Source organism: Schistocerca gregaria, chromosome 1 (genome assembly GCF_023897955.1).
Source record: "Schistocerca gregaria isolate iqSchGreg1 chromosome 1, iqSchGreg1.2, whole genome shotgun sequence".
Lineage (NCBI taxonomy): Eukaryota > Metazoa > Arthropoda > Insecta > Orthoptera > Acrididae > Schistocerca > Schistocerca gregaria.
The window spans coordinates 363,431,213-363,453,537 of NC_064920.1; the positions used below are offsets into that span (position 1 = coordinate 363,431,213).

Below are 22,325 nucleotides of genomic sequence, written 5' to 3' on the forward strand. Positions count from 1 at the left end.
ACGTGAGTGCACGATCCGTTACAGACATGCAGATAAGATGCCTGTCATCTCGACTCCTAGTGATAGGAGGCCGTTGGGATCGAGCACGGCCTTCCGTATTACCCTCATGAACCCACCGATTCCATATTCTGATAACAGTCACTAGATCTCGACGAACGCGAGCAGCAATGTCGCGATACGACAAACCGCAATCGCGATAGGTTACAATCCGACCTTTATCCCAGTCGGAAATATGATGTTACGCATTTCGCCTCCTTACACGAGGCATCACAACAACTTTTCATCAGGCAACGCCGGTCAACTGCTGTTTGTGTATGACATATCGATTGGAAACTTTCCTCATGTCAGCACGTTTTAGGTGTCGACACTGGCGCCAACCTTGTGTGGCTGCTCTGAAAAGCTAATCATTTGCATATCACAGCATCTTCTTCCTGTCGGTTAAATTTCGCGTCTGTAGCACGTCATCTTCGTAGTGTAGTAATGTTAATGGCCGTATTGTATCAAACGAGTTTGTCAAATTCGATGCTTCGCGTACACCACTGTGTCAAACAAGAGCACAGACGCACTGGTCAAGTTTGTCAAATTTGACCTCAATTTGAAGCAGCTGTCGCGCTGTACATATCATATGGTAAATTATTTTGAGATTAGTGGAAATAGCTAGCAATAAGCCAAACCTGGGTTTGATACCCGGTCAAGTCGAAGATTGGACTGGGTATTTTATTGTCCTAACGTTCGTATCGTCATGATTGACATTCCATTATTGCGGTGACTGTGTAGGCACTTACCGAAATCCAATAAATTCAAAAAACATACGAGGGTTGTAACTTTAATAGTGGCAACTACTTATTTACAGCTCGTACAAAACAGATATGTGTTTCAAAGTTTTACTGACCGTCAAAGGAGTCACCAGTATTGTGTGTAAACCGTTGCCAGCGATGTGGAAGTCGTAGGATACGCTCAGCAGTGCCATTTGTGTTGGCAGTTCGAGCGGCGCGGTCTATTGTCCTACGAATTTGTAGCAGTTCTGAAGCGAATGTCGTGAAGTGTTTCCTTCAGTTTAGAAATCGAGTTGAACTTATGAGGGCTTCAGTCAGCGGAGTGCAGTAGGTGGTATAGCCCCATCAGTCAAGCAAATCATTAACAGCTTGCACTGTACGCGCTTGAGCATTGTCTTGCAAAATGATGGTCTGGTCCTGCAGAAATTGTCATCACTTCTGTCTCTATGCTTGGAACACAACGTACGACCAGCTTTCTAAAACACCTTGAAGGTAAAATTGGAAACATTCGAGCTTATACGGAGGTCTGCCGACGACCATTCTTCCCACACACCATTTGTGACTGGTGTACAAAGTACTCTCCACCACCCTCATTAGGTGGCACGTGAAGCACAGATGTAGATGTACGTCGCCACGTTCAGTCCAAAAATCTACAGTAGCAAAGAATCAAATTTCTACTATTTTTCTCTATAAGGTGGCAGTCTATACATGCTAACAAAAATCTAAACATACACTACAAAAATTAGGTGGCATTAGAAAATAAATGTGGCAACACAATTTAACATTATAAATTTCATTTCTTAAGACTGAATATTTACGGTAAATGAACTTAACTTTCTTACAAGTTGTATCCTTGGCATTGGAGTCCTATACCCAATATGACAATGTAAATAACTTTGCTGTCTCTTGACAGCCCGTGATTTAGTCATTATGGCTGAAAGTAATTTGCAGACATATGATGTTAATTGTTACCATTGCTCCCTTAAATAACGACTCACACGTCGAAACATTAGTCACTGTAGACCTTCGTTACTGTCTGTAGAAGAGATGGAACTGTAGCAGTCTCAAAATGAGGCTGCCATTGTGTAATTGCAAGATCTGTGACAGAGATGTGGTGCAACTATCGAGTGCCCCTGTTGGGGGAGTGATCTCAACCTGTGCCCGTATTCTGTGGAATCAAAGTAGTTCCCAGTTGAGAGCCATCTCTGTGGCACGTGGCAACAATATCAGCGGATGGATATGATTTGCTGGCGAACATGTTGCGGAAGCAGGAGGTAGTCCTTTTGGGTGAGTGCCATCTAGAGACTGCTACTCCTAACTGAGGCGACACCTGGCAAGTGATGTGTGTGTGTGTGTGTGTGTGTGTGTGTGTGTGTGTGTGTGTGTGTGCGCGCGCGTCTGGTGACAGACACTCGTGATACTGCTGTGTACCTCTTCAACTATGTACACAGCAATGTGTATGACATAGCGTCCTATCCATATGAGGACTGTACAGATGGACAGCCGACAAAGCTAGAACGGGACAAGGGCAAGAAAATGTCGCAGAAGTAACTGTTGCAGCACAACTGTTTTTAGTAGTATTTTGATAGATGGTGAAATGGTGTAAACTACAAGGCTGAACTTGCAAACAATAATCCATACAGTGATCTGATGCGGAATATGAGTGCCATAATATGAATGTCCATGTGGACTCCACACAGTTGAAATGACTCAGCGCAGCAGTCGTCCATTGGGCCCATTGACTTTAATAGCTCACGTGGGCGCTACCCGTCATTAAGTACTTGAGCATTCGCCTCTGGCCTTACAAGTAACGACCTTGACAGACGACCCGCAGCACAGGCAGGTCACTGCATAACACCACATGGTTCTCATTGGGTCATGTGTCACTCTTTTGTTACTCTCGAGCACAACATAGTGCGAAGCCTTACCTCCCCTTTAGTTTCTGCGCGAAACTTGTCACTACCAACCTGAGTTAACAGGCAACGTAATCGAGTGTAAACTCCACAAAAATCCATAAAAATACTCTAGTAATGCAATTGCTTCTGGTATTGTAAATGAGATATCTTTGGTTGTTCCAAGTCATATTTACGTGAAGACGTTTAGTAAGTGATAAACGATCTTTATTTTTAACAGCTCCACCGACGACACGATACATTTCGTGTCAGACGGGCCACTAATAAGTTTGTGCAAAGCACAGTACATGCCATATTACGAAGAAAGCATACGCCGTGAGCAGAAACCACCTACATCTGTCAGTACAGGGAGGAATGATCGTCCAGGGAGATAGACAGAGTGTTCTGTATAGTAATAATATTGTACTTCTATGCCTTCTATCAAGAGGATCGGACCCAAACCGTTCCGCGTAACTCGAATTGTGGTCCCTCTTATGTGTTTAACCCATCATTGCTTACCCACCGTTACGGTTTCTTCTAGCAAAGACCTAAGTAAATGTACGCAGGAAATTGTCAAAAATAGGGTTCCTCGGTAGAAAAGCGTAAGCTCCGCTCCAGTTTGCAGTTTCGAAAAAATGAAGGGTTAATTTTACAGAACACGCCAATATGAAATGATGAGATACTCTTTAGAGCTGATCAATATTTTTTACTTTGAAACTTGCGGAAAACGGAAAATTTAAGATTCTCTCGGCGAATAAATTATTCAGTCAACTTACGGGATTGCAGCCGGGTGACTTCTTCGACGATCGAAGGTACACAATTTGTCATTTTTCTTAGCGTCACCACACAACCAACTTCAGAATTCATCGATATTGAATATAAATTACAAACGAGTGATGCCTCTGTGTTCCTCTGTTTATTGACCAAGGAGAGAGCAGCATTCGAAGCAGCATTTAAGCGAACAACTGCATCTGCATTACAAGGTTACTTGCTAACTTAATCTCAACTGCTTCGTTAATAACACTGTTCCAGCAGCATTGTTATATTCCATGGGATGACAGATGGCAAAACAATGTTTTACAATAGCCTATTTGCTCACTTATTGTAATAGAGTGGGATAGTTGTGAGCGATTTCCTGTTATAAACCTCTGCATGAAACAATGATTTCATATTGGTCTATATTTATTTTCGATTTCTAAAAACGCGAATATTTTCACGTTGTAGTGTTCTAAATTGATTATCTCTTGATATAATGCACCAAAAGACAATAAAGATGTATCCTGTAAAAGCCAGGAATAAAAATATCGCATCAATAAGCTAACTGCGCACATTTACGAAACATTTTCAAATTTTTGATATACTGATACACGCGAGTGCCAATAAAAATCGCCTTTCAAAAGACTACAGTTCACACAACACAATGAGACAGCTAAATAATTTACCTTTATATTTGGCTTTCTTTTCTAGTAACCAGAGTTGCGTTTTGTACTTTTCAAACTGCTTCCAGACATTAAGCAGGAAATTAGGAATCCCTGAAAATTCGAAAGGAAATTAACTAGTCGTGCATGTTTCGATTTTTAAATGTCTCTGTTAATAGCAACAGCAAGTTTTGCACAGGTGTGTTGGGCAGTGTCTCTAGTATGCCCGTCGCTTACGCTACGTCGTTCTGTTTAGTTCTGAGCGCACATAAAGACACCTAGAACAACAGTGTCTCCCGCCAAGTACACTCTATTACAACAAGTGAGCAAATAAGCTATTGTGAAACATTGTTTTGCCATCTGTTATCCTATGGAATATAACAATGCGGGTTGGACTTCTAGCTGCTGGGACAGTGTTATTAACGAAGCAGTTGGGCATGACAGTGTCACAAAATTAATTTTAATAAATGCTATAGAGTTGCTATTGAGTGTGTTGGATAGACATTCAACTACGGAATCATAATGTATTTTACTTTACAATTGTTTTTTAATGATTAGAACGGTTTTATAACGAGTGCTTATCTGATATATTATAGAGTACGGTAGTGAGAAATATGTTGTCTTCTTTTACAGCTTGAAAGTGATGAACACCGAACAACTTTCGTAAGTTCAGCAAAGAGCCTACTGAAGCAACACGGATTTGATGGCATTGACATCGCGTGGGAGTTCCCCAAGAACAAAGCAAAGAAGGACCGCGGCACTTTTGGTGAGTGGTAAAACACAATATTCACACGTTGGCAGAACAGATTTTTTTATTAATTAGCAGGACTGTATGAAATTCCTGGAAATTAACCGAGAGGATGAATGTTTCTTTAGCACACAAAGCCATACATACCACAGTTAAGTAAGAGAAATGCGCCTGCGATACTTATGAACAGTTCAAGTATTTAATCACAGGGTGCTGACCTCCACGAACTGTATTTGCGTAATTTCAGATGATAGTTTTCTGGTCATAAGGCCGTGGACCAGGGCGGAGAATTGTACCTTGGACGACGGCCTTACCCCATATAAGAAATATTAGCAATTAGTTTAAGTATTTCTTACTCAAGAACTTCAATTTCTTATTTTATTTTAACAAATACAGCAACCAGTCTCTTTTTTTATGTATTTTTATTTATTCCGCTACATATTTCCAGCTTTTACCATCTTGTGTTGATGTAATACACATTTGAGCATTCAGTAAGTACCTCGTTAAAACATTGACAGCAAACTGGATGCTGCAACTGCTCTGTATAGAATAACAATTTCGTTGAGCTACTACATTTCGCAAGCTGTGTGTTTACGATAAATTGCTGGTTAGGCAAACTTACTTTCTGCTCTGATTGTTGTTATTCGGATTTTTGCTTTTATAGGTTTGAAAAAAAAACACTTTCCCACTTACATTTCGCTTTTGCAAGATTGTCAAAAGCTGAATATCTAGTGGGCAAGAGTTTCCAACTTGATATTGTAAAGGTGTTGAATGAAGAATAATTTAAAATTCTACTGCTTTGGTACATTGTAATAAATTATCTTCAAATGAAACATATATTGTAATTTTAATGAAAAAATGTTGATCTTAAATCACAATTTGATTTAAAAACAAAAAACTGAGAACAATATATGTATACTTTTATAATTATGCAAAGGATATAACGTACATGGACAAGTCGGCATTATTGCAAAATTAAAGAATAGAAGTCAATAAATGACTGAAGAGAATGTTTTTGCTCATTCTTCTGTAGAAGACTTTCCGGTCGCCTGATTTTGGGAATATTATTCCGACCTTGCATTAACTCAGTACAGTGAGGCCTCGATAGACAGTGTAAACGCGGATAATTGTTAACACAAAAACAGATGTTGGAATTACTGATTCTAGCTTCTAATAGATTATCTTGAAATGCACTTTCTACGAAGACACATAAAATTTCTGGTAGCTTTTTTTCCTGTGTAAAGAACGAAACAATGATGAGATGAAATCGCTGACAGCATGCGATCCACTGTCCACAGGTAACCGCCCACTATTCGAGCAGTTCCGTCTCTACGAGAAGTTCCTCAGCTGCCACTCCCACAATCCTGTTCTTCATTTTCCTTACAATCTTCTGAGTAAAACACCGCAGTGATTTAATTAGTCTCTGAGCAGGATGGTACAGAAACAAACAAATGTAAAAAAGTCACATTCAAGCATTAAAAAATGCTTTTCTTAGAAAAATTAAATAATGTACTTAAAGAAGCATAGAAATACACATAGTAAGCTCAAGATAAACTAAGAAATGAATACACAGACGAAATTAGGATGCCCTCACATTAGAAGAAGAAGCAATGACAAACGCGGAAATTTCGAAGCTATAAACTAAGCGCAGGCCGAGGTTTGTGTAGAACAAACAAGAAAGAAAAGTGAAATGTAAAATGCATATGATTTTTTTTCTCTGAGTCAAAAATAGCATGTTATTGTTGATGATGGTAGTGGTGGTGGTGGTGGTGGTGGTGGTGGTGGTGATAATGATGATGGTGATGCCAGTTTTATTGATGATGATAGTGACGGCAGATAATGATGATGTCAACGACGACGCTGCTGCTGCTGATGATAATGAAGGTGTTGATGATGGTAATGATGATGACGATGATATTGATGATGGTGGTGATTGTGGTGGTAATGATGATGAAAGTGACAAAAAAGAAGAAGAACATGGTAAAGATGACAATGATTGTGATGATGATGACAGTGATGATGAAGATGATGGTGAGGTTGAAGATGATGGTTATTATGATGGTCATGGTGTCTATGAAAATGACTGTGATGATGACACTGACATGAGGATAGGGATAGTTCAAATACTATAGAAATTGTGCTCTTCTTCATATGAATGGATTATAGGTTAAATACGTCTATCACATTATTATCTTGGCTTGGTACGATGGGTATTGTTCAGCATGGGGTTTGACGCTTCTGGATCTTTACTTATGATGAGCATAGTTTAACGTCCCACCGAAAGCAAGGTCATTGAAAAGGGGGCACAAGTTCGGTTTAGAGAAGGACGGGTAAGGAATCGACTCCTTTCATAGGGACCATCGCAGCATTTGACTGGAGTGATTTAGGAAAATCATAGAAAACCTAAATCTGTGTGGCCGATCGGAGATTTGAACAGTAGTCCTCCAGAACGTGAGTCCAATGAGGTAGCAACTTCACCACATTAGCATAGCATCCAACAGATGTATACCAAAACACATGCTGTTCTTTGTTGTATATCGGAATATCAACGCAAGTCTCCATTGTTGTAAATATTTATGACGACTGTTACCGAATCACATTCACTTGAAGAAACATCTTTTGAAAAAAAATGACCATTTTGTCCTGGAGACAGTGACGGCCAATGGTGACCAGTACCAGTTAAAGATGCAAAACATTTTTTATGCTTGCGCCAAAAAATTTAAATGTTCAAAGAAAACAGAGTTGTTTGTAAATTCTGCAATTGCCAGAAATACATTATATTGTTTTTGTGTCTTCATGAAGGCACAGAAAACCACTGCGTCAGAGACACTTAAGTTGCATACACAGCACATGTGACCTGTAACAGGAAGGTCTCTTCATTGGCAAAAGATTCCGATTTATTTCTCCATTAGGATCTCCTAAAGGGGACTGTCAAGAATGAGGGGACCAAGACAAAAAGACTGAATAACCAAGGGAAGAGCAATATTATACGAGTCGGGGTATGGCATGTCAGAAGTCTAATGTCTTTCTCTCTTACTGTTCTTTCTGTCAAAGAAACATTGGTAGAAATAAAAGATGGGTTCAGGAATGGACACAAATTAAGCGTAAAAAGATGTCAATCATAAGACTGCTGATGAAAGTGTTATCCTCCGGGAAAGGTAAGGAGAATTACAGACACACTAAACGGAATGAACAATCTACTGAGCAGAGAACACGAACTGAGAGTAAACCGAAGAAAGACAAAAGTAATGAGAGCTTGCAGAGGTTAGTGAAAAATTTACCATCAAAACTGGGGACCGTGAAGTAGTCGAAGTGAAGGAATTCTGTTACCTCGGAATCAAAATAACGCATGATGGTCGATGCAAGGAGCACATACAAAACATACTAGCGCAAGCGAAGAGTGCATTTCTGGCCAAAAGAAGTCTGCTAGTATTAAACAATGACCTTAATTTGAGGAAGAGAATTCTGAGAATGCACCTCTGCAGTACAGCATTGCATGGTAGTGAATCACAGACTGTGAGGAAACAAGAAAAGAAGAAAATTTGAAGCATTTAACGTGTGATGCATTAGAAGGATGTTGAAAGTTAGGTGGGCCGATAAGATAAGAAATGAGGCTATTCCCCACTGAATCGGCGAGGAAAATAATATGGGGGAAACACAAACAAGAAGGAGGAAATGGAAATTTGTTGTAAGGACTATGGCACCAAACTGCTGAGATCATCGGCATCGGTCACTAGACTTATGCACTACTTAATCTAAGTTCAACTAACTTACGCTAAGGACAACACCCGTACCCGAGGGAGGACTCGAACCTCCGACGGGGGAGCAGCGCGAACCGTGACAAGACACCCAAGACCGGGCGACTACCCCACGCGGCCAAGAAGAAAGGACCGGGTGATAGGGCATGTGCTGAGACATCCATAGTACTGGAGAAAACTGTAGAGGGAAAGAGAGATTCGAATACATCGAACAAGTAATTCAGGAAGTAGGGTGCACGCAGTACTCTTAAATGAAGAGGTTGGCGCGAGGAAGGATTTCGTTGTGGGCCGCGTTTAACCAGTTGTACCGTTGAGTAACCCTCCCCCTACAATATATATATATTTCCAGTGTTTCTACACATGTTTTGTTGTTATCAGGCTCCATATGGCACGGAATCAAGAAGGCGGTCGGCGCGGCCCACAGCCACACGGACGAGAAAGCAGACGAGCACAAGAGCCAGTTCTCGGCCCTCATTCGCGAACTGAGGACGTCGCTGCGGAACGAAAACGCTCTCTTGACCCTCAGCGTCATCCCATACATCAACCAGTCGGTGAGTATTAGGTGCTTCCTTTTTAGATGCCATAATTAGGAATTTTGAATTATACTGTGTTTTTAACGCTCTCATTACCGGGGAGATGCATCTACCCTGATACTTAAATCAAGGACATCGGTCAAATTTTATAAATGTTTCAAAATACTGAAGCACGTGATAACACGAAAAGGAGTAGGTATTTTAGTATATTACTAAAAAAAATAGAGATTTTTTCCTTATATCAGAAAGATGGGTTTTTCTTCGAAAGGCTACCGTAGTTTCGGAAAAAAAGCGAAATACGGGATGCTAATATTAGGAATGAGCCTAAGCAGTATCTCCTCCGTACATTTCGTACGGTTCTTTATACACCTCTAAGAATCAGAGTGTTAAGAGCATATTACGTCGCTCTGCTCCTACTTTCAGGAGCTTCCGAAAGTCGATAAAAAGGTATTTTGTTTCTTGTAAAAGAACCAAAATTGCTTTACCACTTATGTAGCTGAAGAAATATTAATCATATCTCAAGGTACCTACTCTTTAATTAACTGTGATACGTGAAAACCGTGTTTATGTATCGCGAACGGTTCAGAATCCCAGGTTCTTATAATATATTGCACCCACGAATACGTAAACATACGAATCACCAGTAGAACTTGAAATTAATGGCGCATATAAGTAACAGGGATGTCATTGAAGTATATGATTTGCAGATGGGTAAATCAAAATAACTGCAGCAACACCAAAAATTGTTGGTGCCATCGTTAACTACATACATTTAAATTGGTATTTATAATAACACTTCACTACGGTGATCCAAGGACGCATTTAAAGCGCGTTGCAGACATGGCGTGCCATAATGCTTCGATTCGCCTCAAAATCTCATAGGTATTGATGAACCATTTCAATACAGATGATACACTATGTGATCAAAAGTAACACGACCCCCCCAAAAACATACGTTTTTCATATTAGGTGCCATGTGCTGCCACCTATTGCCGGGTACTCCGTATCAGCGATGTCAGTAGTCATTAGACATCGTGAAGGTGCAGAATGGGACGCTCTGCGAGAATTCACGGACTTCGAACGTGGTCAGGTCATTGGGTGTCACTTGTGTCACACGTCTGTACGCGAGATTTCCACACTCCTAAACATTCCTAGGTCCACTGTTTCCGATGCGATAGTGAAGTAGACACGTGAAGGAACACGTACAGCACAAACGCGTACAGGCTGACTTCGTCTGTTGACTGACAGAGACCGCCGACAGTTGAAGAGGACTGTAATTTGTAATAGGCAGACCGTCGCACAGATATTTCAAACTACATCAGGATCCACTGCAAGTACTATGACAGTTATACGGGAGGTGAGAAAACTTGGATTCAGCACTCTGCAGTTGCAGTGTTTCGCCGTTTGCCTAACGCCGAGACCGCTGGTGTTGCAGCTGTACTACGACCCGACGGCGCTGAACCAGCAGATCGACGAGCTGCACGTGCTGGCCTTCGACTACCGCAACCCGGAGCGCGACCCCAAGGAGGCCGACTACCCTGCGCCGCTCTACCCAGCCGGGCAGAGGGACTCCGACCTCTCGGTCGACGGGAACATCCGCTGGTTCCTCGAGAACTCATTCCCAGGTCAGTACGCCCGCTGCTGCTGCTCCGGGCACAAAATCTTATCACACACTTTTATTTAGTTTATTACTCCCGATCTACTGTCCAAGAGCGACCAACACAGAAAACAAAAAAACGCTTCACTCTGTAGTCCCACTTTTATTTTGTCCAATGGCTACAGGTTCCCGTACCAAGTACCATCATCAGACCATCCGACGATCAAAAAACCAAAATACGTAATTAAAATATTCTATAAGAAATAGTTTCAATTTTTTTCTCTGATAGCTAACTTCTGGATATATTATAAAATGGATGTATGTATGCATGCGTGTTCCACATCTTCTTCTAAACCATTGGGTCAAATTCAATCAAACCTGGTACACATACCACTTACTGTCTGGGAAGAACTGCTGCCGGCCGATGGTGGCCAAGCGTGTCTATGAGTTTCAGTCTGGAACCGCGCGACCGCTACGGTCGCAGGTTCGAATCCTGCCTCGGGCATGGATGTGTGTGATGTCCTTAGGTTAGTTAGGTTTAAGTAGTTCTAAGTTCTAGAGGACTGATGACCTCAGATGTTAAGCCCCATAGTGCTTAGAGCCATTTGAACAACCTGTGCGCCTGTCTTTGGAATTAAGAACAGACGCATTTAAGTCTACATTTCATTTATGAGGTAAATGTAAACGTTTGTGCTCTAACGGTTGATACTGATATTCAAACGTTGCTTGAATGTTGCAGATGTGATTGTACAGTACAGATAATATGGCTAGACATTGACATTTCTGGCAAATAACCTACTGGTATGGTAACGTAGTTTTCTGTTCTCTACGAGGTTAATTGTGATGAGATCCCAAACCATGCTTGGTTTCGACGGCTGCCCTCGAACCCACCCATCAGGGTGACGAATCTCGGTGTGTGTTTCGATACAAACGCCGTTAACTGTCGCGCTGGCCTCTATACGGCTACAAGAGGAATTGTAACAAGGTAAAATGATCATGAAGTGATAGTGACAGAGGCACTTGTCAAGGGTACTCACCGAAGTCAAGCACTCCTAAGGCGAGAGCGGAGGGGACTAATCGAAATCAAGCACCCGAATAGTCAGAGGCAAGGGGGCGCACCAAAAAGAAGCATCCCGATGGGTACAGAAAATTAGTTCTAGAGGACTGATGAACTCAGATGTTAAGTCCCATAGTGCTCAGAGCCATTTGAACCATTTGAAGAACTGCTGAGGAAATAAGAACCATCTCCCATTGACGTGGGGTCGTTAAAATGGCTCTGAGCACTGTGGGACTTAACTTCTGAGGCCATCAGTCCCATAGAACTTAGACTACTTAAACCTAACTAACCTAAGGACAACACACACATCCGTGCCCGAGACAGGATTCGAGCCTCCAACCGTAGCGGTCGCGCGGATCCAGACTGTAGCGCCTAGACCCGCTCGGCGACGTGGGGTGGATATAAACGGAGTGACATACAGCTGTAGGAGCTGGACATAGAGAACGGCAAGAGGAGACTTACAAAGAGACGGGTGAGAGTGTGGGCAGAGAGGGAAAGGAAGAGATGGACAAAGAGAGGGGGAGGAGGAGATGGCCAGAGAGAGAGGGGGAGGAGAGGATGTATAGAGAGAGGTGGAGGAAGAGATGTGTGAAATATATGTGATGTGTGACGTACGTGTATGCGGGCGAAGCCAAGAGTATAAATCTAGTATGATATAATTTTCAGTAAGAAGAAACAGTATAGGTTGCAAATAACAACAGAAGCTTTGTTCCGCCATTTTGAAGCATCTTCAGAACTTATTTGGGAGTTGCACGTAATGTATTAGTCACAAGTAGTCAAAATTTTGACATGGACCTTCGGCGGAGCTTCGATATATGTTGCTGTGTATTCACGAGTACTTCATATTGTGTTGCAGTATTTACGTTTCAAGATTATAAGTGTGGCTCTATCATATGGTCGTTGTATGCCGCCGTAAAAGGAGCCTGCCACAATTTTTGCTACTTATGACCAATGCCTTGCTCCCACTTTCCAAATATAAACTATGAAGATGTCTCGAAAAGGCAAAACGCGTATATAAAGCTTCTGCTAGCATTTGCAACCTAGGCTATTTTTCTTAGTGAAATTATATCATTGAGGCTATTCAACCATAGCCATGGAGTGGGAGGATTTATATAGCATGGTGTAAAGGGTAGCCGTAACATGTAGCCAGTCCCTTAACTCTGGCACGAAGTCTTCAAGCTCATTTACCCGAGTAGGTGAACCATATACTAAAAGTAAAAGTCAATGCCGTGCATTAAAGATGCAGATGCGGTCAGAAGTGTTAAGTCCTCCCCTATTTAAAGAGGTTTTTATTTCTTAAATAAGTCTCACAATGCAAAAGATATCTAAAAATAAAACTAAACACCACATAAAAGTAGGGAATGTAAAAACATTTTAAAAAAACAAAGAGTGGAACAGTCTCCCATGGAATAAAATATTAAAGGCAGAGTAACACATCTAAGTTGCTACGTTACCATTGTCCTTTGGTATATAACGCGTACCATTATAAAATATCAATTTCATCATATATCTTGTAATCAAGTATACGTTGTCCATAAAACAGCATTGTATACTGAAAACCGAGATTATGTTTATTGACAAGATATGCAGCACCCAGACAGAGTAGCGGCTCGTCGTGGCTGTGTATTATTCCCGAGCTGACCATCTTCGGCCGCATTTCCATTTTTCTGTTTATCTCTGCAGTGTCCGTGTGTTCGGCGGCACGGCATCACGTTTCCTGCACACCGTATCGCAGTTCACTAAAGCCCTACGGCCGTTATGATGAATCGTCAAATGCAGCTTGTAGTTGCAAGAGGCTACATCGATGGGTCTCTGTATTAGGAGAAGACCACAACACTAACCCATGCAACTATGTATGTTAGTAATGTAGTAACATTCCGGCATTAAAATCCAATGCTTATGTCCCTATCTCGATGGTACTGTGTAGCTGTAATCGACGAGAACAGTCTACATCCAAAATTTCCTCGTACACCTGCAACTTAAAATAGTCAGTCAAGTGTATTTGCACATCATGGTATTTGAAAAATCAGCCACTGTCATATTACCTCTGAGTGTCAGCGGTAAGGTGCTGCCTACAGCTTGAGGTTGCACTTTATACCATACTTGAGTTATCACAGAGCATTTTATGATTGTAGGCGGGTCTGAAGATGGTGTTTGGTAGCGAGACCGATAGTCATTAGACAAAGTAAAAGTACATAATAATTTTTGTGTGCTAGTTGTTTGGCATTACTGGATGGAAGATTTCGAGAGGTTGCCCTGCGTCCTATTTGCAAAGGATTTCTTACCTCGCATACAATGCAAGCTCGCCTTTGCGAATTGTGAGTGTAGCATCTTAAATGTAATTGTCCAATGTATGAGAATGTAATTACCGAGTTACGATGCAGAGTTTTGTGCAATGTTTGACGAGAGAGAGAGAGAGAGAGAGAGAGAGAGAGAGAGAGAGAGAGAGAGAGAGAGGCAGAGGCAGAAAAAGGAGAGGTTGAAATCCGATACCGACAAATAGCCCACTCTTGTTGAATAGCACTAAGGGGGCCGCCGAGCCTAACGATGCATTCAATGGACTGATCACCGTCACCTGTGTCTCAGGCCCTCACTACACGAGGTGGTACGAGGTTCCACCACTATTCGATCTAACTACCTCCCAATCGATCGCCACTACACAGGCGAGTGGATGCAGAAGTGGAGACGGTAGTCTGAAACAGAACTCTACGAGAAAAACAGCATCAACGTGTTGTACTCATCGATTCAGTACTGCAGCTCCTTCTGAGGAATCATAAAAGTTACTCCTTTCTTATGGTTACTTACACGCGGGGTTGGATAACTCAGTTCTAGCAACTTGTGTTTTAGTCGTGTAACATTCGATAATCCGAATATCTGGAAAGTCATTATTTTGCACTAAAGAGCATAAAAAGTATGCTACAATTACTGCACAGAAAGCCGTCGACAAAGGTAGTCCAATGTTCTATGGAACCGAAAATCGACATAATTGGACAGCTGGGCTTTGGGAGCGTCCTAGGAAAGTCAGCTACTATTACAGACAGACGGACCGAAATTGTTTTTATGAGAAGCATAAGACTTCATTCAGATTTTATGCCTTCACATAAAAAATGCGACATTGCTCTTTGGGATGCCGTAACAGTTGACTCTTTCTTGATTCGATTTTAGGTTACCTGTACTTGCATTTTTGTAAGCTTCATTTGTTCTCTAGTGTCACCATTAGTTTTTTAAATAGGAATTTTATATTATCCAGCACTCAGTAATTATCGCCCTCTAGCGTGACGGCGCTCGAACAAGAGAAAGATCGTCGTAATCTGATGGTGTAAAAATTTTCATCACCATACTTGTCCGGCAAGAGCAGGGAAACAACTGCTGCCTACAGTTGTCGATCCCTATCCTTTGAATCAGTATTATGCGTTAACTCCTTCACGCAGTAGTTCTTACTGATCCTTTCGGCGTTGCAAGCGTTTAACTCCTACTTGCTGTACGATTAACGCTGGAAGATCGGATGGATGTGTCCTATGATAGGGACATCTCCCTTGGACTCAGCTAATTGAGGAAATCATCGGAAAAAAGGAAATCTCAAGAAACTAACATTGAAGTTCAGTAATTATAAGGGGTAGTCATATAAAACGAGACATAAAAAACAGGAAGCAGACTATTTATTAATTATTTCAAAAGTAATCGTCATAGCTGTTAATACATTTATCGCACTGTGAGACAAGACGGCCAACACCTTTATGGAAAAATGTTTGCGGTAGCCTATGGCTAAAATGGTTCAAATGGCTCGGAGCACTATGGGACTCAACTGCTGTGGTCATTAGTCCCCTAGAACTTAGAACTACTTAAACCTAACTAACCTAAGGACATCACACACATCCATGCCCGAGGCAGGATTCGAACCTACAACCGTAGCAGTCGCACTGTTCCGGACTGCGCGCCTAGAACCGCGAGACCACCGCGGCCGGCTGCGGTAGCCTATGGAACCGCGTTTGTATCCAGGCGCGCACCTCCTCATCCGAAACAATTAGACGGCCACGAATGTCTTTGTTCAGGGCCCAAAAAACATGGAAATCGGATAGGAAGAGATCGGAACTGTATGGAGGATGTGTAAGGGCTTCCCACCGAAACATCCCCAACATAATCGAAACAACCTTGGCAACATACGGACTGGGAACAGAATGATGCCGTCTGTCAATATTTATGGCGCGCTCTGCGTTAATTGTGGCTCCCTCTTCGAGAAACTTATTGAGCAACGAACCCTTGCAGTCACAGTCCATCATGACTTCTCCGGAGCTGGCATGCCTGTTGCTTAGGCTAGCTCCAGAAGTTTCCATGTATAACCCGTACGCATCTTCCATACAGCCCATATTTCTGCCCATACTGTTTCCACTTTTTGAAGGCACGAAGAGAGACAACCGTGTCCGCCGGTTTGCTTCAGACGAAGAGGTGCACGCCTGGGCACAGTCATGGTTCCGTAGGCAACCGCAAACGTTTTCCCATGAAAGCACTGGCCGTCTGGTCTCCCAGTGGGACAAACGTATTAACAATTATGGCGATTACTTATGAAATATTAAATAGTGTACTTACTTTTTTCCATCTTTGTCATTTTCATTAAGATACCGCCTATAAGTATTTTCTATCTTTGAGTATAAGCAACAATACAAGAAGTTCTTAGGTTGGGAAGAGGAACAGTACAAAAAAATCGTGTCGTACGAAAGATGTGGTGCTGCCAGTGATTAACTGTGGAGAGATGAGATGTGAAAAAGCAAAGCTCTGCATCGCTGTTTGGAAATCCACCGTTACAGTTTCGGTGCACCTAAGACTGAAAACGTGGTAATTGTTTGTTACGAAAAAGTAAAAAAAAAAGAAAGAACGTGAGTTTTTCCAGGCTAGGCTATTTCTTCTTCACTTTACTTTGAGGTGACAAAGGTTGGGACAAGTAGCCACTATCGAGTGACAAGTTTCAGAGAGCATTACGGAAATGTTTGCAGTGCGGTCGTGTACTTTGGTGTGTCGTAGCAAGTGATGATTCCTTCCTTTTTTTGGTATAATAATAATATTTGTCGCCTGTACGGCGTTGGTGGAGACAGGAGCTGACTGTTTTATCCTGTTTGTCGAAGTGAGGACCCCTGCTTGAATGCGTTTGCTCAGCGTTGGGTAATGAGTTCATACAAGCGGAATCTAGCAACAGTGTGCTTATAGCAAGCCTGGTCTAGCTGTGCCAGTGGAAACCTCTTCGCGACTAAGAGAGAGCCATAGTTTAAGGTAGCAGCTGTTCTCAGCGGCTCCGTCTGGGCGAGTAGGTCCAGTAGTTCACGTGACAGGATTGAGGTCGGTGGGGACCCACAGAACGAGCTTTTGTGTTTCTACTGTTTGTTCATCCGTATCAGTTTTTCCTCTCAGTTTCTCTCACGTTAACATTAGCAGCTGTAGTTGCAGATCGCGACGATGTGTTACGCAGTAAGATGACGTGTTATTGTTGCGGTCTTCAGTCCTGAGACTGGTTTGATGCAGCTCTCCATGCTACTCTATCCTGTGCAAGCTGCTTCATCTCCCAGTACCTACTACAACCAATATCCTTCTGAATCTGCTTAATGTATTCATCTCTTGGTCTCCCTCTACGATTTTTACCCTCCACGCTGCCCTCCAATACTAAATTGGTGATCCTTTGATGCCTCAGAACATGTCCTACCAACCGATCCCTTCTTCTGCTCAAGTTGTGCCACAAACTTCTCTTCTCCCCAATCCGATTCAGTACTTCCTCATTAGTTATGTAATCTACCCATCTAGTCTTCAGCATTCTTCTGTAGCAACACATTTCGAAAGCTTTTATTCTCTTTTTGTCCAAACTATTTATCGCACATGTTTCATTTCCATTCATGGCTAGACTCCATACAAATACTTTCGCCGGCCGTGGTGACCGAGCAGTTCTGGGCGCTACAGTCTGGAACCGAGCGACTGCTACGGTCGCAGGTTCGAATCCTGCCTCGGCCATGGATGTTTGTGATGTCCTTAGGTTGGTTAGGTTTAAGTAGTTCTAAGTTCTAGGTGACTGATGACCTTAGAAGTTAAGTCCCATAGTGCTCAGAGCCATTTGAACCAAATACTTTCAGAAACGACTTCCTCATACTTAAATCTATACTCGATGTCAACAAATTTCTCTTCTTCAGAAAGGCTTTCCTTGCAATTGCCAGTCTACATTTTATATCCTCTCTACTTCGACCATCATCAGTTATTTTGCTCCCCAAATATCAAAACTCCTTTACTACTTTTAAGTGTCTCATTTCCTAATCTAATTCCCTCAGCATCACCCGACTTAATTCGAATACATTCCATTATCCTCGTTTTGCTCATCTTTTGTCCTCCTTTCAAGATACTGTCCATTCCGTTTAACTGCTCTTCCAAGTCCTTTGCTGTCTCTGACAGAATTACAATGTCAATGAAGTATGAAGTAATACGAGCAAAAAGACTTAAGTGTCTCGCTTTCTTTTGCGTACAGCTAGCAAGCTGGTGCTCGGCATCCCGACGTTCGCCCGCACGTGGAAGCTGACGGAGGACAGCAAGGTGTCCGGCGCGCCGCCCATAGAGACGGACGGCCCCGGCGACCAGGACGCGATCGTGCAGACGCCGGGCCTGCTGGCCTACCAGTCGGTGTGCACCCTGCTGCCCAACCCCTCCAACAAGGACAAGCCGACGACGCTGCGCCGCGTCAACGACCCCTCCAACCGCCTCGGCTCCTACGGCTTCCGGCTGCCCTCCGGAGACGTCAACGGCCTGTGGGTCGGCTTCGAGGACCCGGACGTGGCCGCCTACAAGGCGCAGTACGCCAAGACCAAGAGCCTGGCCGGCATCGCCTTCTCCGACCTCTCCCTGGACGACTACAACGGCATCTGCACTGGCGAGAAGTTCCCCATTGTTCGGGCTGGAACGCTGAAACTTCGTTCACCGTAGTTCGTAACAATTTCAGTATTCTCCCAAGAAACACACATTTACATCCGTTTTTTAAAATGATGTACTGAGATGCTCTCGTCAAATACGTTTTAAACAGCCAGTAATATTTTTATTTTTTCTGCTCCACAGAGCACATTACATCGAACGTGCGTTTCGAGCTCGCGACACAAAACCAGATTTTATAGTCGCATTGGAAGAATTACAATAAATGTGAAAGAAATTCATATTTTAACAGTGAGATCTATGACTTTGCTATACGAAGTGAGTGAAATAAAGATCTTCTTTCCAAACATACAACTTTTGTAGTTTTCTTTTACATAACAACTACTATAAGATCGCCCAGGTTGCCACCTACATGACAAGCGCGGTTTTCTACGTACCAATCTTCTTGTTTTCCACAAATTTTCCTTACAGCCAGTTTTCTATCTGCAATGATTATTACAGGTATGGGAGTACACTTTCTGCCTCTTGTTAACACTCATATAGTATAAATACTCTCCCAACACAACACTGCGGACCCCGGCGGAGGTTCGAGTCCTCCCTCGGGCGTGCGTGTGTGTGTTTGTCCTTAGGATAATTTAGGTTAAGTAGTGTTTAAGATTAGGGTCTGATGACCTTAGCAGTTACGTCCCATAAGATTTCACACACATCTGAACATTTTTTAACAACACTGCGTACACAGCGTCACTCATCAGTACCTTTCGGGTTCCAAGAAAAGACTGTGCAAAAACTGAAACACATAGGGAAACCAACACCTATCAGTGGATACAGCATCTCTCCATGTTTTTAACTCACATTACTGGTGTTCGATATATGCACCATCTGTGATGCAACAAACATCAATACGTGCGTGCAATTTACTGGAGTTGCCAACACGAATTGCCTGGGAAGGCGTGAAAGCTGCTCAGTTTGGAAATATGGTCATTGTGATGCCTGTCTACAGGCACAAGCACGATTCGTCTTCATATTCTGACAGGTCTTCGCCCTAACCTACGGTGAGTATTACGAGTCGACACTTGGACAGATGTTCTGTCCCCTCGTATGCGCCACTTTTCTGTAAGTCTTCTAGTTTTTGTGCAGTCGTCTTCGGAAACCACCGAGATGCTTATGAATAGTAGTTTATATACTCAGCAAGACACAGAATATACCAAAAAGAAAACGAATAAGTATAACTAGATGTTCAGCATAATGCTAATTGTACTTGATTAAGGTAGTCAAGTAGAACTGAATTTCAAGATAGTGAAATCTGTAACACACAACTGATGTTCTACTACACAGATTATCTCAAAGGAACGAAGGAGAATATATAACTCAGACCGAGCCCAGGAAGACAAGTAGAAATGGAAGTGTGCGATGCCATCTGTATGGTTTGCTCATTATTGAAAACGAGAGTAGCTGATCGATGATCAACTGAGTCACTGAGACTGTCAGTACTGACTGTAAGAAAAAATAAAGGATTACTAATTTAAGGAGAATACAAGTACAGTTCTTAAAGTAATCTGATAGAAGTAATCCAGAGACAGAGAGTTTGTTAGCCACTCTGAAATTATCATTAGTAACAAATTTGTCTACTTGAAAAACTCAAGATCGTAGTACAATGGTAGAGAATGGTTTCGCAGAGCAAATGAAAATAACGAACACTTACCTTTTTGTGCCAAGTGGATTATCACATTGAGTCAGATAAATAATTATATTACCGAACCACTGATTTACGATCCATTGACAAACACAGGGGCTGGTTAATGACAAAACAATAGAATATATAGAGAAAGACTGAAGAATGTTGAATTTACAATGAACCCTGTCATCACCATCATCACCGCATATCTTGTACAAGTGCTTTATCTTCCATCCAGGTCTATTACGACACCCGCCTTTTTCTAGGTCGTTCTCCCCCATCATACGACCCATCTTTTTCACTCATTCAGGGTTTCATTCGTACACATCTTTGGTAACATCACCTTCGTGTACTCTGGAAATATTTGAGATCTGCTCATTCACTGGGATGGTGAATGTCTGCTCTGAGTGAGTTTCCAGGAGGCTTCATTTGACACAAGGTTTGTTCATTTCAGACCACCAGTGGAACAGACATACTCCATAAAAATTTACTGTTCTCTCTTTATTACGTAAGGTAAACTTTATTTCGGCCACCGAGAAGGTCAGTTTGAGTATCACTCCGCGAGATTAAACCTACTCCTGCTCAGCTCCACAGATCCCAGACGGGTTGTAGGTTTGCGATAGCTTACGGGAAGTCATCAAACGAAACCTTGGATTATATTAAGTATCGGCATGTTTTCATAATGAAAAAAGCACGTATATACAATGACCAGGACGAGCAAGAAGTTTGACAGTATGAGTAATTGTTTCCGTAACATAATAAAGGCTGTACCATATTTAGAAAAGCTGTAAAAATGTCCCCGAGTATGCTTATCACGTTCAGTGAGACACCTCGCGTGAAAATAAGAGAAATACAGAATTCTGCTAACAGAGAGACGATGACAGAAACAATAGAAATTAACACTATTTCTGTTAGGGAGAATCGGAGAACAATAAAACACGGTTCATGTGCGGCAGATATATAAAGGATAGATACGCAGACATCAAAAACTACCAGGCAGTCTCACTTACCTAAATTTAGAAAAAGATAATGTCTTAAAGGGCTCTCACAACCCCTCCTGCCCCCTGAAATAATAGTATGATCACACTGCTGCTGTATTCGCCGAACTCTGTGCTGGCCTCAGGGTCACTTAAGAAGGGACACGTATCACACATGCACTATAGTTTAATAGTACTTGCGGATCCCCAATCAGCACCAAGAGCACTACTGGAGGTCGCTCGTTCAAGCTGAACTCATGACATCGGTAATGGCACCCATTTTTTCATTTTTCTGTTTGTGTTAATTTCTTATGTTTGTCGCTAGCTGTTAGTGTCCCGCTATTATTCAAAAGCTTCTCACGAATTGTGCCACTGCTCTGTACTGTTGTTGCCACGATGATTCATCATATGACTGCATGAATTCGTTCGCAAAATTTTTTTTTTTTGCACCACACGACATACAGTGTCCCAGTATTCGCGTCCAAGGGCTAAATTGTGTCTCAAGAAAACAGGGCTAATATTATGAACCAGTAGTAAAGCTACAGCGACTCCAGGCCACATTTGACCTTGAATCCTAATGACGTAATGCACGCGGTTCATTGGCCAAAGTTGCTGCGAGCATTCTACTATGAAACATCTTGACTAAAGCTGACAGAATCTCCACTTGGTTGCTTCCAAAGTGGTGGAAGACAACACATGCACAGTATGTAGCAGGAATTCCTGAACTACTGCTGATGACGAAACGCAACCAAACAAGAACTCAAAGATAGGGCTCGGAAGGCATCTCACCGTAGTTTTGTAACGAAGGACGCAGTGCAACAGTGTGCTTTCTCCAATAGCAGGAAGTCGCTGTAACCAAGTCGAGTGGGCAGCGGCAGTGCAGTGCAGATGGTTCCGGCTGCTTTGATCGTAGGGGCACCTCGGCCTCATGCCCTTGCACCCAGTGGGAGCACCAGTTCCGTGGCGGTAGTGTCCTTCAGCGTACCTATGGCTGCTGCTT

At 42.4% G+C, this 22,325-nt stretch overlaps 1 protein-coding gene across 2 annotated transcripts in view; it reads left to right on the forward strand.

The window, feature by feature from the left end:
• LOC126346622 (chitinase-like protein Idgf4) overlaps positions 1–19,027 on the forward strand; it is a 47,138-nt gene extending 28,111 nt beyond the window's left edge. The window contains exons 3-7 of one of the 2 annotated variants that reach the window (XM_050002202.1): positions 4,720–4,852; positions 8,971–9,143; positions 10,561–10,750; positions 18,279–18,729; positions 18,860–19,027. In XM_050002202.1, coding sequence (XP_049858159.1) covers positions 4,720–4,852; positions 8,971–9,143; positions 10,561–10,750; positions 18,279–18,729; position 18,860 — 948 coding nt within the window. In that variant the 3' untranslated portion in view covers positions 18,861–19,027. Of the gene's footprint in view, positions 1–4,719; positions 4,853–8,970; positions 9,144–10,560; positions 10,751–18,278 lie in introns of both variants that reach the window. The other variant, XM_050002203.1, reaches the window with a different exon arrangement.
• Positions 19,028–22,325: the final 3,298 nt, after the last annotated feature.